This window comes from Emys orbicularis, chromosome 13, assembly GCF_028017835.1.
Source record: "Emys orbicularis isolate rEmyOrb1 chromosome 13, rEmyOrb1.hap1, whole genome shotgun sequence".
Lineage (NCBI taxonomy): Eukaryota > Metazoa > Chordata > Testudines > Emydidae > Emys > Emys orbicularis.
In genome coordinates this window covers 17536789-17558734 of record NC_088695.1, presented here as the reverse complement: position 1 = coordinate 17558734, position 21946 = coordinate 17536789, and the positions used below count along the sequence as shown (strand labels likewise).

The following is a 21946-nucleotide window of genomic DNA, read 5'->3' as shown; positions in this document are numbered from 1 at the left end:
GGGGGTATGCAAGACAAACCAGCCTCCTGAAAGGGGTACAGTAGTGTGGAAAGATTCACACCGACTGCACTATACTACAACTAATTTTATATTAAATTGTGAAGCACAATCCACCCCATCATTGCCCCCTACACTAAAGAAAACATAACACCAGAAATGCTGCTAAAATCCTGTTTTAATATAATGCCAAGATGACTATTTCTTTTCCCTTGGGAAAGCACCCAGTCCTTTCAGTTCAATTAATGCCGGCTCTTTTTCTATACAGTAGTGTCTCATTTGCAGTGATGGAAAGTGTCTGGTTCATTAAGTCCACAGCCATCACTGAAGCAGGCTGCAGTGTGGAATGGTCTATCAGGCTCCAGTATGGAAAGTCTCTCACTGATTCAGTCTCTCATAGTCTCTCGTGAAGAATTGCTGGGGGAGAGGTTGGTCCCTCTGGCAGAGTACAGGTTGGGGTTGGGTTTTTTTTGGCATGTCTAAAGCAACATCAGTTCTTTAATCAGGAGGGTGCTGAGGTGTCTCAGGCAGGCTTTGGTCTTCTCCCTTCTCCCCTCTTGTTCTTTCTCTGATCCCAGCCAGGAGGCACCCCAGGGAGAAGGGGAGGGATGTTGCTCTAGTGAGACCTCTTCGAGACTGGGGTGGCTGAGCGCCTGACCCGTTTCCTTGGCATCACCTGCTGCAGGGCGGCTTGCATCTGCGAAGGGCCAATCGTGGGGCGGCGGCTCTGCTTCCTCAGGCGTTCGGCCTCGCTGGACACCTTTTTGTAGATGTCGTTCACGAAGGAGAACATCAGCCCTTTGGCCTTGGGTGATAGGAGCTTGTTGTCCCGTTGCAGCTGCCTCAGCATCTTGGCGTCGTATGGGGCGGGAGAGGGCTTCTTCCCCTGGGGGCTCTTTCCACGCTTCCCCGCTGGCTTCCGCCTGGCTTGCCTTCTTCGCTTGTCCCGGGACTTCCTCTGCTTGGCCTGGGACTTCCTCCCATAGTGCTTTTGTCTCCTCTGAGGCTGGGCCTTCTTCCTCCCTCTCTGGGAAGCAGCCATTGCTTCGCTCTGCTTTCACTCAGTTCAGCCCAACCCTTTTGCCTGCAAATGCTGCTGGCCTTCCCACTGCTGTACTCATATATAGTGGCAGGCATTCAAATGAGGGGCTGTCTCTGAGCCCCGTGATTGGTTGGCTGGAACAATGCCCCAGGCTAGTCACAATGGGATGATGTCGGTACAGACCCACATGCCTCATAATGGGCAACCATGGGTTGTTCCCTCTCAGGGAAATGTAAGGGATGGTAACATCCCTCCTGCTGATTGGCTCGTGGTGGGATGAGTAGGAGTGTTTCCCCACCCCCATGTTTCCCCATTGGCACCTAGTCCAAGTCTCCTTGCCCAGTCAGTACCAGTCTCCTCCCCCCATATATCTCCCTGTCTCAGTCTGCCCCGCAGCTCTTGTCAGCTCTCCTGTCCAAGCTTCCCCCCTGCCAGCACCTTGTCACCCCACATCACCTGATCAGGTCAAGCTCTGGCCCCTGCAGCATTCTAGTCAATGGCTCCTTTCTCCATGCTGCTTTGGTACCCGGGAAGAGTTGAGAGCACAGGATCAGCAGGCCAGAGGAACAAAGTGCAGGGGAAGTCCTGCTCAGCCCCTGCAGCTCCAGGCTCGAGAATGCTCAGTGCAAGTGGAACCATAGCAGATATTAGCTGCCAAACTCTTATCAAATCTCTACTGAGCATGTCAAATGGCAATGTGTTGAAGGCTTAAAACTTAGCCATTTTTGTGTGTGTGTGTAGGAGTGTTCCACATGGACAGGAAAAGAAACATCCCTGATGGGTGTCAAGTATCAGGGGGTAGCCGTGTTAGTCTGTATCTACAAAAACAACAAGGAGTCTGGTGGCACCTTAAAGACTAACAGATCTCCTTGTTGTTTTTATCCCTGATGGGGCCACACTGCCTGTCCATTTCAAGTCCCTGCTCCAAAACCCTAGAGCTTTTCAATCAAATGCCTGTGCAAATTTTTTTTAGACTGGGCAAATCCACATATTATCCCCTAATCTTGCTCTCACAACGGCTTACCTGTTTCTGCTGAAACTTGCCAAACAAAGACATCCTAAGGCAGGCACCCGCATGGAGAATGTCAGCCCAAACACCAAAAGTTTGCGAAAGTTTTAAGCAACTGAAAACAGGGTCTTATGATGGGACGTGTCTAGAAACATTATCTATATTTACCTCTACCGGGTCCAACTATAATTCTTGAGCACCATCTATTAGCATGTTATCTAATAACTAACTAACTAACTAACTATATATAAATAGATAGCCTGTAGGGACTACCACAGTACAAATAAATAAAATAAAAATAAGAATACTGTGGACACTGGAGATTAAATAGTGTCTCTACTCCTATTGCACCTATTTGACTCAAATTATTATTATTAATCATGTTTATTACAGTAGTGCATAAGGAGCCACCAAGAGTGTGGCCCTCTTGTGGTAGGTGCTGGTACAACCTCAAAGTAGTCAATAGTCCCTGCCCCAAAGAGATTACAATGTAAATGACCGGATAGACGAGTGGCTTGCAACCTTTCCAGACTACTGTACCCCTTTCAGCACAGGCGCCAACTTTTTTCTGCGCCGATGGGTGCTTGCGCCCCCTGTCTCGCCCCTGCCCCGACTCCACCCCTGCCCCAAAGTCCCCGCCCTAACTCCACCCCTCCCTGCCCCTATTGGACCCCTCCCCAAATCCCCTCCCCAAGCATGCCGTGTTCCCCCTCCTCCCCCCTCCTCCCCAGGCTTGCCGCACGAAACAGCTGTTTCGCGGTGCAAGCGCTGGGAGGGAGGGGGAGAAGCAGGACGCTGCGGCGCGCTCAGGGGAGGAGGGGGAGGTGAGCTGGGGGGGGCAGGGAGCTGCTGGTGGGTGCAGAGCACCCACCAATTTTTCCCCATGGGTGCTCCAGCCCCAAAGCACCCATGGAGTCGGTGCCTATGCCTTTCAGGAGGCTGATTTGTCTTGCATACCCCCAAGTTTCACCTCACTTAAAAACGGCTTGCTTACAAAATCAGACATCAAAATACAAAAATGTCACAGCCACACTGTTACTGAAAAATTGCTTCCTTTCTCATTTTTACCATATAATTATAAAATAAATCAATTGGAATATAAATATTGTACTTACATATCAGTGTATAGCATATAGAGCAGTATAAAGAAGTCATTGTCGGTATGAAATTTTAGTTTGCACTGACTTTGCTAGTGCTTTTTATGTAGCCTGGTGTAAAACTAGGCAAGTTGATGTACTAGATGAGTTGATGTACCCCCGGAAGACCTCTGAGTACCCCCAGGGGTACACATAGCCCTGGTTGAGAACTACTGAGATAGACACAGGGTGGGGGAAGGGGTAGAACACGCTCGCAGAGTGAACAACGTGACTGCAGCAACGTGATGGAAGTTGGACCTTTTTTTGGATGGGTTTAGTTAGGAGGGGATCAGCTAAAGGGAAGGGAAAGAGGGTGAGGGGAACAGAGCAGGGGAGAGGAGGGTAAGAGGGGAATGGATGTGTGACAGTGATGTGGGAGGCGTTACTGAATTAAGTGTAAGTCTCGCTGGAGTCCATTGTATTAAATGCAAAGCTGTGGGCTGGGATGGTTTGTAACCTCTCCACCGGGGAGATGTGCTGTGAGCCCTGGGAAGCGTTGTGGATTTCAAAGAACTGGATCAAATAATGTGCCAGATAAGGATGGACTCTGGGGACAGTGTCAAGAGGTTTACCAGGGGAATCTGTAGGGGGAGGCACAGGTGCCGACTTTCCAAAGTGCCGGGGGGTGCTCGACCCCCGGCTGTGCTCCAGATCCTGCCCCCACTCCACCCAAGGCCCCACCCCTGCCCCGCCTCTTCCCGCCCCTGCTCCATCCCCACCTTGCCTCTTCCCTCCCCCGAGTGTGCCACCTCGCTCCTCCCCCCCAGCCTCCTGCACACCGTAAAACAGCTGATTATGGCAGGCAGTAGGCGCAGGGAGGGAGAGGGAGGTGCTAATCCACAGGGCCCGCCGGTGGGTGGGAGTCACTGGGTGGACAGGGGGAGCTGATAGAGGGACTGCCGGTGGGTGCTGAACACCCACCATTTTCCCACCGTGGGTGCTCCAGCACCCACGGAGTCAGCACCTATGGGGGAAAGGGAATGCCAATTCCCCACCTCCGGTGATGCAAAAACCCAGCCTTTTGCAGCTTGACTGGGCCTTTGCAGACATGAGGCCGAGACCCAAGCTGTAAAAGGAAAGACTAACCTGTTAATGGGTGTGCTCGCTCTGAACTAAGGCTATTAACCAACTTGTAATCACAAAAAATCCCCTTTGTGGAGGCTGGAGGACTGACTCCGACCAGAGGCTTTGTTGGAGTTGGGGGGGTGATCGCTGGTAAATTATTGCAATCCAGGAAGGTTCTTTAATTGTTTTTAATGTGGTTTCTCTGTGATGCTTCCACCATAAGACTAAATGCACTGGCCTAGGAAGGGCTGTGTGGTAACTCGTAGCTGTGGGCAATTACAGCCTTTGGAGGGAAAACAAAGTGCAGAGACTGGCCTGGGCAGACAGTCTGATTTGCTTGGATTATCACTGTGCAGCCTGGAAAACCCCCTGGTCAGGGAGGAGAGAGCTGCGAGTCTCTGCCTAAGAGAGGCGAGGGCTGCTTGAGGAGCCGGGAGCCAGAGTGAGTACCCTGAAGGGTCAATGGAACGGGAATACAGGGGCAGTTGCTCTGAGCTGTGATAGTGAGGAGTAATGCAGAGGTGATGAGAAAGGGGGAATGGGAGGAACATAAGAACGGCCACACTGGGTCAGACCAAAGGTCCATCCAGCCCTGCCCCCTGCCCCCCACCAGTGGCCAATGCCAAGTGCCCCAGAGGGAACGAACAGAACAGGCAATCATCAAATGATCCATCCCCTGTCGCTCACTCCCAGCTTCTGACAAACAGAGGCTAGGGACACCATCCTGACTAATAGCCATTGATGGACCTATCCTCCAGGAACTCATCTAGTTCTTTTTTGAACCCTGCTATGGTCTTGGCCTTCACAACATCCTCTGGCAAGGAGTTCCACAGGGGTTGACTGTGCGTTGTATGAAGAAATACTTTCATTTGGTCACCTCTAGTTTTTGTGTTAGGAGGGGTAAATAACACTTCCTTATTTACTTTCTCCACACCAGTCATGATTTTATATACCTCTATCATATCCCTCCCTTAGTCGTCCCGTTTCCAAACTTAAAATTCCCAGTCTTATTAATCTCTCTTCACAGGGAAGCCATTCCATACCCCTAATAATTTTTGTTGCCCTTTTCTAAATATTTTGCAATGCCAATAAATCTTTTTTTGAGATGGGGCGACCACATCTGCACACAGTATTCAAGATGTGGGTGTACCATGGATTTATAGTTTTACAGATTTATACCATGGTTGGAGCAAACAGCCCATCAACACAGGTCAGAGAAAGGCCAGTTGAAACTGTAGCATGTGTAAGGGGACTGTTGCCCCCTTACTAACATTCAGTGGGGGTGTTTTGATTGGCTTGCTCCCAGTACTAAAAGGGGAAGGGTCGATGGCAAATCAGGAGCCTGAGGCCTTGTCTACACTACGAGAGTACTTCGATTTTAGTTAATTCGACTATGTGGAATCGATATTACTAAGTCGAACGTGTGTGTCCACACTAAGGACAGTAATTCGACTTTGTGAGACTTTGTGAGTCCACACTAACGGGGCAAGCGTCGACATTGGAAGCGGTGCACTGTGGGCAGCTATCCCACAGTTCCCGCAGTCCCCCCTGCCCTTTGGAATTCTGGGTCGAGCCCCAAATGCCTTCTGGGTAAAAAAATGTGTCGAGGGTGCTTTTGGGCGCCTGTCGTCATCCGTCCGTCACTCAAGCCCTCCCTCCCTCCCTCCCTCCCTGAAAGCGCCGGCGGGAAATAATTTCGCGCGCTTTTCTGATTACTGACAGCGCGGACGCCACAGCAGTGCGAGCATGGATCCCGCTGTGACCATCGCTGCAGTTGTGGCAGTTCTCAACGCCTCGCAGCTTCTCCTCCACCTGTACCAGAGGCAGCTGCAGATCAATCATGAGAGGAGGCTACGGCACTACCGTGACGGCATGAAGTCGGACACTAGCTCCGACCTCTCTGAGAACATGAGACCCAGCGCCCAGGACATCTCGCTGTCACTGGGTCTTGTTGATACTGTTGAACGGCGATTCTGGGCCCGTGAAACCAGCACGGAATGGTGGGACCGCATAGTGCTGCAGGTCTGGGATGAATCCCAGTGGCTGCGCAACTTTCGCATGCGGAAGGGGACTTTCCTCGAACTGTGTGAGTTGCTGTCCCCTGCCCTGAAGCGAAAGGACACCCGGATGCGGGCAGCCCTGACTGTCCAGAAGCGAGTGGCCATAGCCCTCTGGAAGCTCGCAACGCCAGACAGCTACCGGTCCGTCGCTAACCAGTTTGGCGTGGGCAAGTCTACCGTGGGGGTTGCTGTTATGCAAGTAGCCAGGGCAATCGTCAAGCTACTGCTATCTAAGGTAGTGACCCTGGGAAACGTTGAGCTCATCAGAGATGGCTTTGCCGAGATGGGATTCCCAAACTGCGGTGGGGCTATAGATGGGACTCACATCCCTATCCTGGGACCGGACCACCAGGCCAGCCAGTACATAAACAGAAAGGGATACTTTTCCATGGTGCTGCAAGCACTGGTGGACCATCGGGGACGTTTTACCAATATCTACGTTGGATGGCCTGGCAAGGTTCATGACGCTAGGGTGTTCAGGAACTCTGGTCTGTGTAGACGGCTGCAGGAAGGTCTTTACTTCCCGGACCACAAAGTAACTGTTGGGGATGTGGAGATGCCTACAGTCATCCTCGGGGACCCTGCATACCCGCTAATGCCCTGGCTCATGAAGCCCTACACTGGCGCACTGGACTCAGGGAAAGAACTATTCAACTACCGGCTCAGCAAGTGCAGAATGGTGGTGGAGTGTGCTTTTGGCCGTCTCAAGGGCAGATGGAGAAGCCTACTCACTCGCTGTGATCTCAGCGAGACCAATATCCCCATTGTGATAGCTGCTTGCTGTGTGCTCCACAATTTGTGTGAGAGCAAGGGGGAGACCTATATGTCAGGGTGGGAGGTTGAGGCAAATAGCCTGGCTTCTGATTACGTCCAGCCAGACAGCAGGGCGATTAGAAGATCACAGCGGGACGCATTGTGCATCAGGGAGGCTTTGAAAGCCAGGTTCCTGACTGAACAGGGTCTCCAGTGACTTTTTACTTTGTGGACACAGATGCTGAACCTGCCCCCATTTCTTTACCCAGTTACTGTTGACTATCCTTCCAAGTTACATACCCCCTTCCCCACCTTCCCAACAAATAAAATCTGTTCTGTTCTGTTAATGAACAAGGTTCTCTTTTTTACTGTTTTCGCGGGAATGTTTTAAACCGGGGACGCAGACTGTGGCGGGGGGCGGGCTTACTGTTTTGATGCAAATGATGCTTCTAAAGTCCGGGAATGACAGGCTCCGCAGTGCTGCATTGGTTGTTTCAACGCAGCCTGCCAGCAGTCCTGGGCGGGACTGGATGTATGTGTCGGCCAAGTGACTTTCTGGCAGGGGGCGGAGGGTAACAGATCCCCTGCTGCGTGGCTCTGTGATCCAGGATAAGGACCGCGGCATAGGATCTCTAACTGCCCTCCCCCGACACAAAGTCACAGATCAACCCCCTCGCACCCCAGAACAAGAAAACCGCCTCCCAGACTGACCAGGGTAACTGGTGACTGTGCTGTGTATGTGTCCTGATGCTGGACCTGCCCCCGCCTCTGTAGCCTGCTACAGGTGACTGTCCTGTCCAAGTAACAAACCCCTTCCCCCCCTTCAGACAGAATCCCCTCCAAAAGACACTCTCGGAAACAGTACTTAACAGAAACAGATGTTTTATTACGAACCGCACATGAAAAGGGGGGGGGGAAGGAAACTTGGACATGGGCTAGTGTGAGATGGGTAGGAAAGGACTTTTCAAAGTTTGGAACGAGAGCCTTCCATTGCTGCAGCAGTGTGCAGTGGCCGACTGACAGTTTTAACGGCCCTTGCCGCCCCTCCTTCTTTGTACTTTTGGTGAGGGGGGTGTGGGACTTGGTGGCGGGGGAGGGCGGTTAGAGATAGACAGCAGCAGTGCTCTGTCCTCCTGCCTCCGGTCTTGCAGAACATCCACTAGGCGCCGGAGCGTCTCCGTTTGCTCCCTCATTAGTCCAAGCAGGGTTTGAGTAGCCTGCTGGTCCTCCTGGCGCCACCTCTCCTCCCGTTCCATGACTGCTCTGTGCATTTGTGACAAGTTCTCCCTCCACTGTGTCGTCTGGGCTGCCTGCTCTCGTGAGCACTCCATAAGTTCATAAAACATGTCTTCACGAGTTTTTCTCTTCCTTCTTCTAATCTGCGCTAGCCTCTGGGAGTGTGATGCCAGGCTGGGTTGGGAGACAGTCGCAGATGTGTCTGTGGGAATGGGAAAAAGGGAGTAAATTCCTGAGACAGATAAATGAAGTTGCTAACAAAGAGCATAGTCTTTCTCTGTGAACAACACCATGCACTGCACCTTTCACATGCGCACTCAGGACAAGGTCGAATTTTCGGCCCTCGCCTTATGTGTCTGGGGTCCTGCAGTTGCGATCAGAGAAGCGTTGCAGGACACCTCTACTTCTGCTGCGGGAAAACATGGTAAGCCGTAGACTTGTGGCAGCTTAAACATGTAATAGTAGCACTGGGCTCCTTTCGCACTGAATGCAAGGCCACTCTCTGCTGGCAGCAATCAGGGAAGCATGAGCTCTGCCCCTGTCCCACCACCTCGCGGCTGTCCCCGGGAAAGATCCCTGTATGCTGCCCCTCTGCCGCCTCCACCGCGTGGCTGTAAAGCAGTCCAAATACTAACATTCCCCTCCCTAATTTAAAGCAGGGCGCCATGTGTGACATAACCCTCATGAGGATCTCGGAGACCAAGAGGGGAAGGATGCTGCGTGAATGCATGCAGAGGCCTGGGCCATATGCCGCCATGCTGTGCCGCGCACTGATCCCCGACTACCTCATGGACTCATGGCGTGGGAACGTGTGCTACCACGGGGGACCAAACAAGATTGCCCTGCCGTTGAACCTCGTGCGCATGCTGGAGCGGTACCTCCAGGAGAGCTATGCGGAGCTATCCCAGGAGGACTGTCTGTCCATTCCCGGGCACATTGACCGCCTTTTCCTTTAAGTTGAGCATAACGGACTACAGAGTGGAGGGGCCGTGTTGTGGACTAATCATGAATATCCGGACAGTACTTGATTTTCTATACATAGTTAGTAGTAAAAAGTTTACTAAGCCAACTAAATCATGAACAACAAATTACTGATATAGTTATTATTCCTGTTTTGTTATAAATAAAAGTTTCTATGTTTAACTGAGTGACTGAAAAGCCCATTCTTAACAATATAAATATTCCACTTATGTTAAAATGAAATGTTTAGATGTTTAAAGCACTCACTGCTTGATCCTTCCCCTGATTCGGTGTCCGGGGTAAGGGCTGTGGACGGTTGGTAGGGGATCTCGGTAAGGGTGATGAAGAGCTCCTGGCTGTCGTTGAAATCAGCGGTGCAAGCGCTGTCGACTGCCTCGTCCTCCTCATCTCCTTCCTCATCTTCCCCGTCACCTAACATTTCCGAGGAGGAACCGGCCGTGGACAATATCCCATCCTCGGAGTCCACGGTCACTGGTGGGGTAGTGGTGGCGGCCACACCTAGGATGGAATGCAGTGCCTCGTAGAAACGTGATGTGTGGGGCTGGGATCCGGAGCGTCGGTTTGCCTCTTTGGTTTTTTGGTAGCCTTGTCTCAGCTCCTTGATTTTCACGCGGCACTGCGTTGCATCCCGGCTGTATCCTCTCTCTGCCATGGCTTTAGAGATCTTCTCATAGATCTTTGCATTCCTTCTTTTGGAGCGCAGCTCTGAAAGCACGGACTCATCGCCCCACACAGCGATGAGATCCAAGACCTCCCGATCAGTCCATGCTGGGGCCCTCTTTCTATTAGATTGCACGGCCAACTCTGCTGGAGAGCTCTGCATCGTTGCTAGTGCTGCTGAGCTCTCCACGCTGTCCAAACAGAAAATGAGATTCAAACTGGCCAGACAGGAAAAGGAATTCAAATTTTCCCGGGGCTTTTCCTGTGTGGCTGGTCAGAGCATCCGAGCTCTAAGTGCTGTCAAGAGCGTCAACAGAGTGGTGCACTGTGGGATAGCTCCCGGAGCTATTACCGTCGATTTCCATCCACACCTAGCCTAATTCGATATTGCCATTTCGAATTTAGCGCTACTCCTCTCGTTTTCGAGGATTACAGAAGTCGAATTTAAAAGAGCTCTATTTCGAACTAAGTAGCTTCCTGGTGTGGACGGGTGCAGGGTTAATTCGATGTAACGGCGCTAAATTCGATATAAGCTCCTAGTGTAGACCAGGCCTGAGACTGACAGTCCCCAGGAACAATGGGGAGAGGCCAATGCTCCAGATCAGCCTGATTGACAGGGCGGGCAGGCTAATCAGAGGGTCGGGAGGCGAGGGAGGTCCCGTCCTCCGTGTGAGCTGGAATTGCCTGGGTCAGACTGAGTGGGGCCGAGCTAAGGGGAAAGCAGGGGCCCAAGCTGAGCTGGAGAGCAGAACCGTGCCAGATCCAGAGGGGCCAGAGGCGCAGCCACAGAGCCAGAGACAAAGCCCAGGGAGAGCAGATCCTGAGCTGGGAGCAGAGCTACAGCCCCAAAGCCAGAGCACAGCCAGGAGAGAGCAGGGGCCTGAGCTAAGTTGCTGGGAGCAGAGCTGCAGCCCCAAAGCAGAGTTACAGAAGCAGCCTGCAGAGCAGACCTGCCCTGGGAGGAGAGCTGCAGCAACCAGAGCCAGAGGGGCCAGAGAAGCAGCCCAGGGAGCTGGAGGCAGAGCAGCAGCAGCAGCCGTGCTGAGGCAGAGTGGAGCTGGAGCTGGGGCTGGAGCAGTCCGGAGCTGGGTGCGGTGAGCAGCTGGGGAGAGTGAGGGGGACCCTGGCAGTGGGCCCAGCGCAGGGAGATACCTCAGCCAAGAGGCCTTGCAGGCCAGACTTGGAGGGGGATCGTAACCCTGACAGGGCGGGGGCGACGCTGGGAAGAAGGGTCCTGCCACCTAGAGCCTGAGAGCGTGTGGCCACCGCCAGAGCAAGTGTCCAACCCACAGCGTCCCTGCAGCACAGCCAGGGCCTGAGAAGGAGGCCCGGGACCTACAAGGAACAGACTGTGAACTGCCCTGACGTTCCAGAGACACTGCTTGTGATATTCCCTGCCTCAGAGCAGGGTGATGTGTTTCCTTTAACCTTTTCCATTTTTCCTTATTCTTTTTTAAAAGTAATTGTTAATTAAATAACTTGTATTTGCTTTAAATTGTATAAAATGATCAGTGGGTCAGGGAGGTGCCCAGTGCAAAGAGAGTACCCCGGAGTGGGGACACCCTAGCCCCTGTCCTAGGTGACCACAGCAGGGTTGGGGGTCAAGCCCCCCAGGAATCCTGGGCCCAGCCTTGTCGGGGTTTACGAGGACTCTGCCAGACAGGAGAGTGGAAGGGGAGTCCTCAAGGGCAGGGAGGCCTCTGGGTAAAGGAAGTGGGAGCGAGGACTCGGATCCTTTCGTTAGCCCACTTCACCGGGGTAGTGCAGAAGCCAGGAAAGTTCCCCACAATAGCGGGACCATTCCCCCGCTTACACATGTTCTCTGAATGTCCAAAAGACCCGAGGTCCCTGCTTCTGCTCTCATTGGCTGGAGTAGATTGACCATCCTCTATTCTGCCCACATATGGGTAGGGGAAGCAACACCTGGGCTGTAGTGCCCTCTTAGTGTGTGTGTGTGTGTGTGGGGGGGGTGCTACCACACCTCCAGCACCCCTAGTTCCAGCACCTATGTGCAAGGAGCCTCAGGCATGGATCAGGACCCTGCTGTGCTGGGTGCCATTCAAACACAGAACAGATGGGAGGGGAAAGCTGGCTGTGCATATGTGACCTGCCTGGAGAGATTTCAACAATGGATTTCTCATGTCTGTCCTTGTGGGAAAGAAAAAGTGTGGTGGGGAGGCGGAGATGAAGAAAAATGGTGGGAGCCAGGGAAGGGGAAAGAGAAGGAGCATGGGGTTCTGTAGCTAATGTATGTCATAAACTTTATTTGTCAGGGAACTGATTTTCATCAAAGCACTGGGGATAGCCACAGATCTTTCTCTATAAAGCTAGTCCTTGAGTCTGTCTGTTGGCATAGCTAATGTCATTTGGGGAGATGATGTTACTACACCAGCAGAAAAACTCACTCTGTTAGCATAAATTGTGTCTACACTAAGGGTTCTGCTGGTCTAACTGTAACAGAATAGCTCCATCGGCAAAACATCTGTAGTGTAGATAAGGCCTAAGTGTGAGAAAGAGCAGTCTCCTCCCTGATCTGGAGCTGTGTGCCTGGACCTATCAAAATAGCTGATTCCAGTATCACTAACCCAGTGTTTGAAAATCATAAGTCAGAGCCCCCAATCATGACTGGCTTAAAATTCATGAGATTCCCAGCTGAGATTCTCATTCCATCTCTTGGTTCCAGCAGCTGGGCCTTCGAGTAAACCGCCAGCTATTGTGAGACGCGTGATGTAAATTGTGAGAGATGGCACTGCTTTGATTCTTTTCCTGTACTTAGCCGTCCTCCTCATCCCCTCATGGCGATCACTTGACTGTAAGCATTAAGAAATCAAGGTGTCCCAGCTGAAGAACTAGATCACCCTCTTTCTCATGGGACAGAGACATGCAGTAACACTAAAGCCTGGCATTCAGAGGCCTCAAAAAATCATTAGGGGGGCTTAAAAATCATGATATTTCATTGTTTAAAACAGTACATTTGGGGTTCTTTTTCTTTGCCTTCTGGTTTTTAAGCCATTTGAATCCATTTCAGGGCATGTTTTCAAGCTTTTCTTTGCAGCTGGACTAGAAACTTCTTAAAAAAAAAAACAAAGAAAGAAAGCTGAAGGTCGTAATCACATGACTCCTGGAGCTGGAACTTTAAGAAAAACACCAGCTATCGCAAGAGTTAACAACACTGAGGGCTTGTCTACACTTGAAAGTTAATGCAAATTAAGAGAGATTGTGAATGTAAAGCGCAGTAGCTGCTCCTGACCAATGGACACTCGTATTCTTGAACAAGAGTGCCTTGTTTCTGATTAGTTTAACTCTGACAGTTGCAGAGTAGCAGCCGTGTTAGTCTGTATCCGCAAAAATAACAGGAGTACTTGTGGCACCTTAGAGACTAACAAATTTATTAGAGCATAAGCTTTCGTGGGCTACAACCCACATCCGAAGAAGTGGGTTGTAGCCCACGAAAGCTTATGCTCTAATAAATTTGTTAGTCTCTAAGGTGCCACAAGTACTCCTGTTATTTTTGCGGATACAGACTAACACGGCTGCTACTCTGAAATCTGACAGTTGGTTAAACACAAACAAGGCATTCTTGTTCTGGAATAAGAATCTCCACACACGCCGCTGATCAGGAACAACTCTAAGGGCTTGTTTTCACTGTAACAGTTGGTGTGAGTTAATACACTCAAGTTACTGCATACTTGACCTAGCCTAGGTGGAGTGAAAGCAACTGATCACACTTCACCACAGTACTCTAACTAAACAGGGTGATATGGTCTTAGCAGAGGGATTGGATTTGCTGTTACATTCCCCCACACTGCATTACTAGCTTCAACCCCTCCTCCCAATGGGCTAGTTAGTTCAAATTTAAGCACCACTTAACTTGAGCTACAGATTTTTATGTATGGACAGGAATCAAATTAGGGGTAACAGTCAAGTTATAACTCGAGCTAACTGTGCTGTTAAAACACATCCTAGTGTAGGCATGCCCTGAGCCTGCTGAAGGTAGAAGAATTGTTCCCAAAGCTATCTGCTTTGCAGCAGCTTTCAGCCCGACGTCCATCAGGGATAGGGTTAAATGCGACATGGAGTTGGGGGTGGTGGCTTCTAAAGGGGAGGCGGCTCTTTGGCCTTGGTGTTTTCCAGGCTTGCAATAGCATTGATCAGTAACTGGCTGCATTGTTTTCCAAGCAGTGCGCTCACCTCTGCCTGATTTTTAGCTTAAACACCAAACATGGATACAGAGAAGCTGAACCCCAGACCGGAGTGAGTCTAACCCACTCCCCTTTCTCTCACTAACACAGCGGGAGCGGCTGGCTCAGTCGCGCTCTGTCTGCGTGTGGGTCTGGGTGTTTTGCGGGGCAGGTTTTAGGGGTGTGTGAACAACAGAAAGAGAAAGCAAACTGCTGAAGCAAAATGAACTAGAAACATGCATCGTCAGAGAAATGAGGATGCATTTGTTTGAAGTTTATTCCTATCAGTGTCAGGATGGCCGAGTGGTCTAAGGCGCCAGACTCAAGGCTCTGTCTTCCCCTCACCTGGGTGTTCTGGTCTCTGTATAGAGGCGTGGGTTCAAATCCCACTTCTGACACATTTTTTCTTTCCTGTTTGAGCTTTTTTTTTCCCATGAAGGGAGATTTAGTTACATTGAATTAAAAAATGGGAAAAAACAGACAAGGGAACCATTTCTCTCTCACTCACTTCTCATTGTTTCTTTCTTTCCATGTAGGGGTTGATGTTTTGGAGAGAACTCACCATTATATTCTTTTATGCCACAAAATAACAATCCTGAAAATACAACATATTAAAATAATTAGCGTAACAATAATTCAGGCAATTGTCCCTTGCCTCTGTTTGCCAGAAGCTGGGAATGGGCGACAGGGGATGGATCACTTGATGATTACCTGTTCTATTCATTCCCTTTGAAGCACCTGGCATTGGCCACTGTCAGAAGACAGGATACTGGGCTAGATGGACATTTGGTCTGACCTAGTATGGCCATTCTTATGAGAATTCTGGGAAACAAATTGTTAGTCACAGGTATAATACGTTTTCTTTGGGACATGACATTACAATTGTCAAAAAACCAAACCAAAACCTTCACTGGTTTGCATAGGATTTTTCCTTGAAGAGTCAGGACTGCAGACCTGGGGTAAGCGACAGAGTGTGCCCCTGGGTCCACACTTTACACATGATGGCAATACTCTTTGTACAAAGTATGTCTTGTAAGGTATTGTTTGAAAATTCATAATTTGCTGCTCATTATTGTCCTGCTAAAATGTGTGTGGCAATATTGTATTTGAAGTTATAAGATTCCACTGTATGTTGTTATTAACACATGTTCCAAGCTGAGCATGGCAAACAGGTCTGGAATCTGTGCCCAGCTTAATTTGTATTGAAGCAGTAAACAGAATCATCAAGCAGGAAGGGTAGACAAAGAAACCTCAAACAGGTGAGGAAAGCAGCAGGGAACACCCTTTTTTGTAGACTCTGTCCCCTGAATCTCATCTGGAACTGACACTATAAAAAGGGGACAAACATCCTAAGGTACCCCCACCTCTTCCTCTCTCTGTCCATTGATTCACTACACCAGAAGGAACAAAGGAAGCAACCATTAAAGAGGAGCAGAGGTCCAAACCTAAGGACTGCTGAGAGCTTGTGGTGAGAAAACCTTTGCTTTGAATTTAATGTACTTTGTTAAGTTAGGCACCAGTTCCATTTTATCTTTATTTTTCTGGTAACCGTTTCTGACTTTTTATGTCTCATTACTTGTATTCGCTTAGCATCTAGCTCTTTGTGCTTACTAAACTTCTTTTGTTGTTTTTGTAATCCAGTGTGTTTAAATCAAAGTGTCCAGGAAACTCCATTTGGGGTAACAAGATGTATACATATCATTTCTTTTAATAAAATAATGATTTTATATAAGCTTGTATTGCCCAGGAGAGGGCAGTGCAGTACAGGACATATATATTTTGGGAGAAATCTAGGACTAGGGGTGCATTGGCATCAACTTCTTCCAATATAACCAAGGCTGGTAAGAGCCAAGGTGTGGCTGGTTGGTTGCAGCAGGCACACAGACATAGCTGGGAGTGACTTGCATCCTGGAGACTGTCTGTGAGCAGTCCAGACTGGAGGTGACAGCAACAAAGCCGTGTAAAGGTCACCCCAGGGTAGATGGCAGGGGTAACATAGCTACTCATCAGTCTGGATTCTGAATTGGGTATATCACAGGGGAGGTGTGCTTTCACCCCCAGAGTATAAAGGCAAAAAACGGGAGGAGAAAAAGAAAGCAAAGTTGCCTTCCAATGGCTGAGGCCTGCCACAAGCCTTCTGCGGCTGCTTCTTTCCAGCCCATCTGGATGCCCCCTTCTGTCCTTAGAGGGGTTGGGGCACTGCCCCTGAGCGGTGGGCAGATGGGGTCCAACAATCCCTGGCCTCACACTGAAGAGGCCGACATTTAAGCCTCTCCCCTAACTTGAGGTGTTGACTCTTAAACCTCCCCACCTGCTGCTGCAGCTGGAATCTTCAGCCTTCTTGTGTGGCTTCTCCTGCTGGGGAAAACAGGCACTGCTGGTCTCCATTTGAGGAGGAAACCTTGGCTGGAAAGAATTGCGGCCAGCAGGTCAACCTCTTGAGCACAAAGGGCTGAGCTGGAGGCCCTGCCCCATAGTCCCCAGCCAAGCAGCTCAGGCCGGTGCTCTCATGAGTGGGGGAGTCAGCTGCAGTGGGTGGCAGGCCCGTAGCCCTGGGCCTCAGGCCTGTTGGGTCACCGGCTCATCCCAGGACCCCAGAGAGGGGAAGAGAGGGGGTGGCCAGACTTTAAAGAATCCTTATTGAGGTTGCAGGAAAAAAACATCCCGATGTGTAGAAAGAATAGTAAATATGGCAGGCAACCAGCTTGGCTTAACAGTGAAATCCTTGCTCATCTTAAACGCAAAAAGGAAGCTTACAAGAAGTGCAAGATTGGACAAATGACCAGGGAGGAGTATAAAAATATTGCTCAGGCATACAGGAGTGAAATCAGGAAAGCCAAATCACACTTGGAGTTGCAGCTAGCAAGGGATGTTAAGAGTAACAAGAAGGGTTTCTTCAGGTATGTTAGCAACAAGAAGAAAGTCAAGGAAAGTGTGGGCCCCTTACTGAATGAGGGAGGCAACCTAGTGACAGAGGATGTGGAAAAAGCTAATGTACTCAATGCTTTTTTTGCCTCTGTCGTCACGAAAAAGGTCAGCTCCTAGACTGCTGCACTGGGCAGCACAGCATGGGGAGGAGGTGACCAGCCCTCTGTGGAGAAAGAAATGGTTCGGGAGACTATTTAGAAAAACTGGACAAGCACAAGTCCATGGGGCCGGATGCGCTGCATCCGAGGGTGCTAAAGGAGTTGGCGGATGTGATTGCAGAGCCATTGGCCATTATCTTTGAAAACTCATGGCAATTGCGGGAGGTCCCGGATGACTGGAAAAAGGCTAATGTAGTGCCCATCTTTAAAAAAGGGAAGGAGGAGGATCCGGAGAACTACAGGCCAGTCAGCCTCACCTCAGTCCCTGGAAAAAGCATGGAACAGGTCCTCAAGGAATCAATTCTGAAGCACTTAGAGGAGAGGAAAGTGATCAGGAACAGTCAGCATGGATTCACCAAGGGCAAGTCATGCCTGACTAACCTAATTGCCTTCTATGAGGAGATAACTGGTTCTGTGGATGAGGGGAAAGCAGTGGATGTGTTATTCCTTGACTTTAGCCAAGCTTTTGATACGGTCTCCCACAGTATTCTTGCCACCAAGTTAAAGAAGTATGGGCTGGATGAATGGACTATAAGGTGGATAGAAAGCTGGCTAGATCGTCAGGCTCAACGGGTAGTAATCAACGGCTCCATGTCTAGTTGGCAGCCGGTTTCAAGCGGAGTGCCCCAAGGGTTGGTCCTGGGGCCGGTTTTGTTCCATATCTTCATAAATGATCTGGAGGATGGCGTGGACTGCACTCTCAGCAAGTTTGCAGATGACACTAAACTGGGAGGAGTGGTAGATATGCTGGAGGGTAGGGCTAGGATACAGAGGGACCTAGACAAATTAGAGGATTGGGCCAAAAGAAACCTGATGAGGTTCAACAAGGACAAGTGCAGAGTCCTGCACTTAGGACAGAAGAATCCCATTCACTGTTACAGACTAGGGACTGAATGGCTAGGAAGCAGTTCTGCAGAAAAGGACCTAGGGGTTACAGTGGACGAGAAGCTGGATATGAGTCAACAGTGTGCCCTTGTTGCCAAGAAGGCTAACGGCATTTTGGGCTGTATAAGTAGGGGCATTGCCAGCAGATCGAGGGACGTGATCATTCCCCTCTATTCGACATTGGTGAGGCCTCATCTGGAGTACTGTGTCCAGTTTTGGGCCCCACGCTACAAGAAGGATGTGGAAAAATTGGAAAGAGTCCAACGGAGGGCAACAAAACTGATTAGGGGTCTGGAGCACATGACTTATGAGGAGAGGCTGAGGGAACTGGGATTGTTTAGTCTGCAGACGACAAGAATGAGGGGGGATTTGATAGCTACTTTCAACTACCTGAAAGGGGGTTCCAAAGAGGATGGATCTAGACTGTTCTCAGTGGTAGAAGATGACAGAACAAGGAGTAATGGTCTCAAGTTGCAGTGGGGGAGGTTTAGGTTGGATATTAGGAAAAACTTTTTCACTAGGAGCGTAGTGAAGCAGTGGAATGGGTTACCTAGGGAGGTGGTGGAATCTCCTTCCTCAGAGGTTTTTAAGGTCAGGCTTGACAAAGCCCTGGCTGGGATGATTTAGATGGGAATTGGTCCTGCTTTGAGCAGGGGGTTGGACTAGATGACCTCCTGAGGTCCCTTCCAACCCTGATATTCTATGATTCCTCCCACCAGGCTCACCCTGCCCACCTCCTCTGCCAGATGGGCCATCCTCCTGCCAGAGTAGCCGTGCCTGCTCCTGGCACCTGGACCCTAATGCCGGGATCACCCTCCCCACCTCCCGAGCAGGGAAACCACCTGCGCCAGGCTCTGCAGGGCCCTTTCCTAGCCTGCTGGAGGGGCCCTCTAGAGCACAGGTTTTGGGGGAAAAGGCAAAGGCTTGTCTCAAAGGCTGATTTTTAGGAGATGGCAGTCAGGGAGCTTCTCTGCTTGGCACCAAGGCCCCATCTCTATTGAGAGTGAAGAAGATGAAGCCAGCTTAAGCCCTTCTGCTCTGTGGAATGTTTCTGTACACCTTGAGCTGGCCTTAGGACACCTGGGCTAGGATTTGCCCAGTGTAGCGCCCAGTCAAAGTCCCCCCGTGACGCTGTCCCCTGAGCAGGCGGCAGCCGGCCTGCGTCGATTGCTTGGAACCAGCCGCCAGAGCCCCTGAGGGGGGAAGTGAAAAAACCCGCAGTGTTGACGACTCAAAACCCTCCAGAGCCATTTTGGCTGCGTTCTGGCTGAAGAGAGGTTCTAAGTAATGCATCTTCTTGGGCCCTGAAGGCCTTCAGGAGGGTAGCATTGGTGGAGTTGCAGTTAACATAACTGCTTTCCAAGCTGTTCATCTGGGTTCAATTCACAGCCAGGGCAGGGTTTTCCTGAGCTCTTCCCCTTCCTTTACTTCAGCAATTGCAGTGTTGCAAAGTAGAGAGAGGAGAGGAGGTCACTTGCTGTGCAATGGATAGTGTGTTGGACTTCTGAGAAACAGTGCTTTGCATGGGTTAAGACACTGATTCAAATCCCACCAGAGTCACTCTGGCTGCCATTGCACCTTTTACAGAATAGGCAGCCACTTGAGTGCCCCCAGGGGGCCAAGACAAGGGCAGAAAGGCATCCCTGGCTACCAGGAGGTAGAAGCCTCTACCTGCATCTTGGGAGGTGGGTTTTCCCCCTTAGAGTATTAAGGAAAAAATGGAGAGTAGAAAAAGAAACCAAATCTCCCTTCTAGTGGCTGAGGCCTGCCACAAGCCTTCTGCGGCTGCTTCTTTCCGGCCCATCTGGGTGCCCTCTTCTGTCCTTAGAGGGGTTGGGGCACTGCCCCTGAGTGATGGGCAGACAGGGTCCAGCAATCCCTGGCCTCACACTGAAGAGGCTGACGTTTAAGCCTCCTGTAGGGGACCATGGGCCCCGCTGGGCTCCATTTGAGGAGGAAACCTGGTTCGGAAAAATTGAGGCCAGCAGGTCAACCTCTTGCATCCAAAGGTCTGAGCTGGCGGCCCTGCCTCTTAGTCCCTGGCCCAGCAGCTCATGCCTTGGGCCCCAGACCAGTTCAGCCACTGTCTCATCACAGGACCCCAGAGAGGGGAAGAGAGGAGGTGGCCAGTGTGACGTTCCCCTCTGGTGTTATCTGTACTGGTGATCTGCTAAGTCACACCAATCCTTGACTCTGGGAGCCAGCCTTACCCTGCTCTGCTGTGAGAACCCCAACTCCTGGGCTGTTCATGCACAGTCTCTGGCATATAAGCTGCTCCTTGGATTGTACAACCGAATGACACTAGCCAACTGGTCCCAGACACAACCCTAGGAACCTCCATCTTGCAATGCCCAGTTATGCCCGCTGGACGCTGCAAGCTCATATGAGTTCTTCAATTTAACAAAGAAATTGATATGTACTAGGCTTGTTATCCCAAGCGGAGTCTCTGACACACTTCAAACCAAACGCACTGCTTCAGGTAGAATAAACAAACAAATTTATTAACTACAAAGATAGATTTTAAGTGATTATAAGCGATAGGCAAAAAGTCAGAGTGGTTACCAAAAGAAAAGAAAATATAAGCACGCAGTCTAAACTCTCAACCCTATTAGACTGTGTGGCGATGAGAGAAGAAAGGAAACAGAACGCCTGGTCTGTGGTAGCCAGAAAGCCAACCCCCCCCCCCCCCCAGGAACTTTTCCCTGAGGTTTTTATTCTTTCTACTTCCCTGCTTACAACACTTCTAACTGGTTAAATTCTTGCGCATAGAAGAAGCATACAGTGTACAACAACATAAGATAACAAACCCATATCTTGTGCACGTGAAAGCCAGCTGCGAGGGTGATGATCAAGTCAGCCAGTAAATTTCCTAATCACAGACGCTGGGGTGAAGGCCACTCCTGCCTCGTAGCCACAGACACAGTGTGCCGCACCTGTGAGCTGACGATTCGGGAGCTATGCGTCCCTACATCCCCCCCTATTCTATTTTATATGCGGTGTTTAGACGGAGCACCCTCGCAGGGTTGCATGCACAATGCCATCAGACTGGGTATACACTAAACAAAACAGCAAAGCAAAACGCCAATCCCATAAGGCTTAACCAGTTGCCAAACACCTCCCATGGGGCTTGTAAATGGAACAATTAACTACTTAGGCACAAGTGTTATTGGCATAATTTGCTACAAAGGGGGTACAAGGCTGTACCGCCTGCAAGGGGAGGCAATAAATAGCCTCTTCCCAGCGGAGAATAGTGAGGTATTGTATGGCAAATTTATTAATAATATTATTAAGGCCTAACCATATATCTACTGGTATGTCGCTGGGTGGTTTGCAGACAGGAACAAGGCAGGTACTTAACAGACCTTGCATTTCCGGGGCAACGGCCAGGCAGAAATCAAATTGATTCAATACTTGTGTCAGACGGACCCAGATGTTAAACTGCAGCCGCTGTTCCATCTGGGATTCGCCTTGGCAGCCAGGGGCCAGCAAGAAACCTCCCAATACACACAAAATAAGGAGTGAGTTAGCATTAAGACAGGCTAACAATGTCACAAGATAATTTTCCGCGGTAGGTTCCAGCTGCTGCTGCACTCGCAACTGCTCAGCCTGCAATGAGAGGGCTTTAACCTGTCCCCAGGTCATGCGCTGTGGGGGCTCCCGCGGGGGGCGCTGGCGAGGACGCTCGGGATCCTGTAGATGTAGGTTGAACTGCGGAATGGGGTTCGACAGTCCCTGGTGCCAGGCCATCGCCGTGCCACGGGCAGACGTTACGCGCCGGGACCCACAACGGACCTGTAGGAAGAGAAACGGCAGCATGACCCCGTCCCCACGTTATAAGGGGCGCTGGGCCATGCC

At 50.5% G+C, this 21946-nt stretch overlaps 1 protein-coding gene and 1 non-coding gene across 2 annotated transcripts; one reads left to right on the top strand and one right to left on the bottom strand.

Moving 5' to 3' along the window:
* Positions 1-613: 613 nt before the first annotated feature.
* On the bottom strand, positions 614-1039 carry LOC135887525 (uncharacterized). The gene has a single exon (XM_065415255.1). The coding sequence runs from the start codon at positions 1037-1039 to the stop codon at positions 614-616; it is 426 nt and encodes a 141-aa protein (XP_065271327.1).
* Positions 1040-14409: 13370 nt separating this feature from the next.
* On the top strand, positions 14410-14518 carry TRNAL-CAA (transfer RNA leucine (anticodon CAA)). Its single transcript has 2 exons — positions 14410-14447; positions 14473-14518. It is a non-coding gene; the product is annotated as a tRNA-Leu (tRNA).
* The last annotated feature ends 7428 nt before the right edge of the window (positions 14519-21946 follow it).

Coding starts and splice junctions, on each gene's coding strand:
- LOC135887525 (XM_065415255.1), bottom strand. CDS start 1,039: ATGGCTGCTTCCCAGAGAGGGAGGAAGAAGGCCCAGCCTCAGAGGAGA.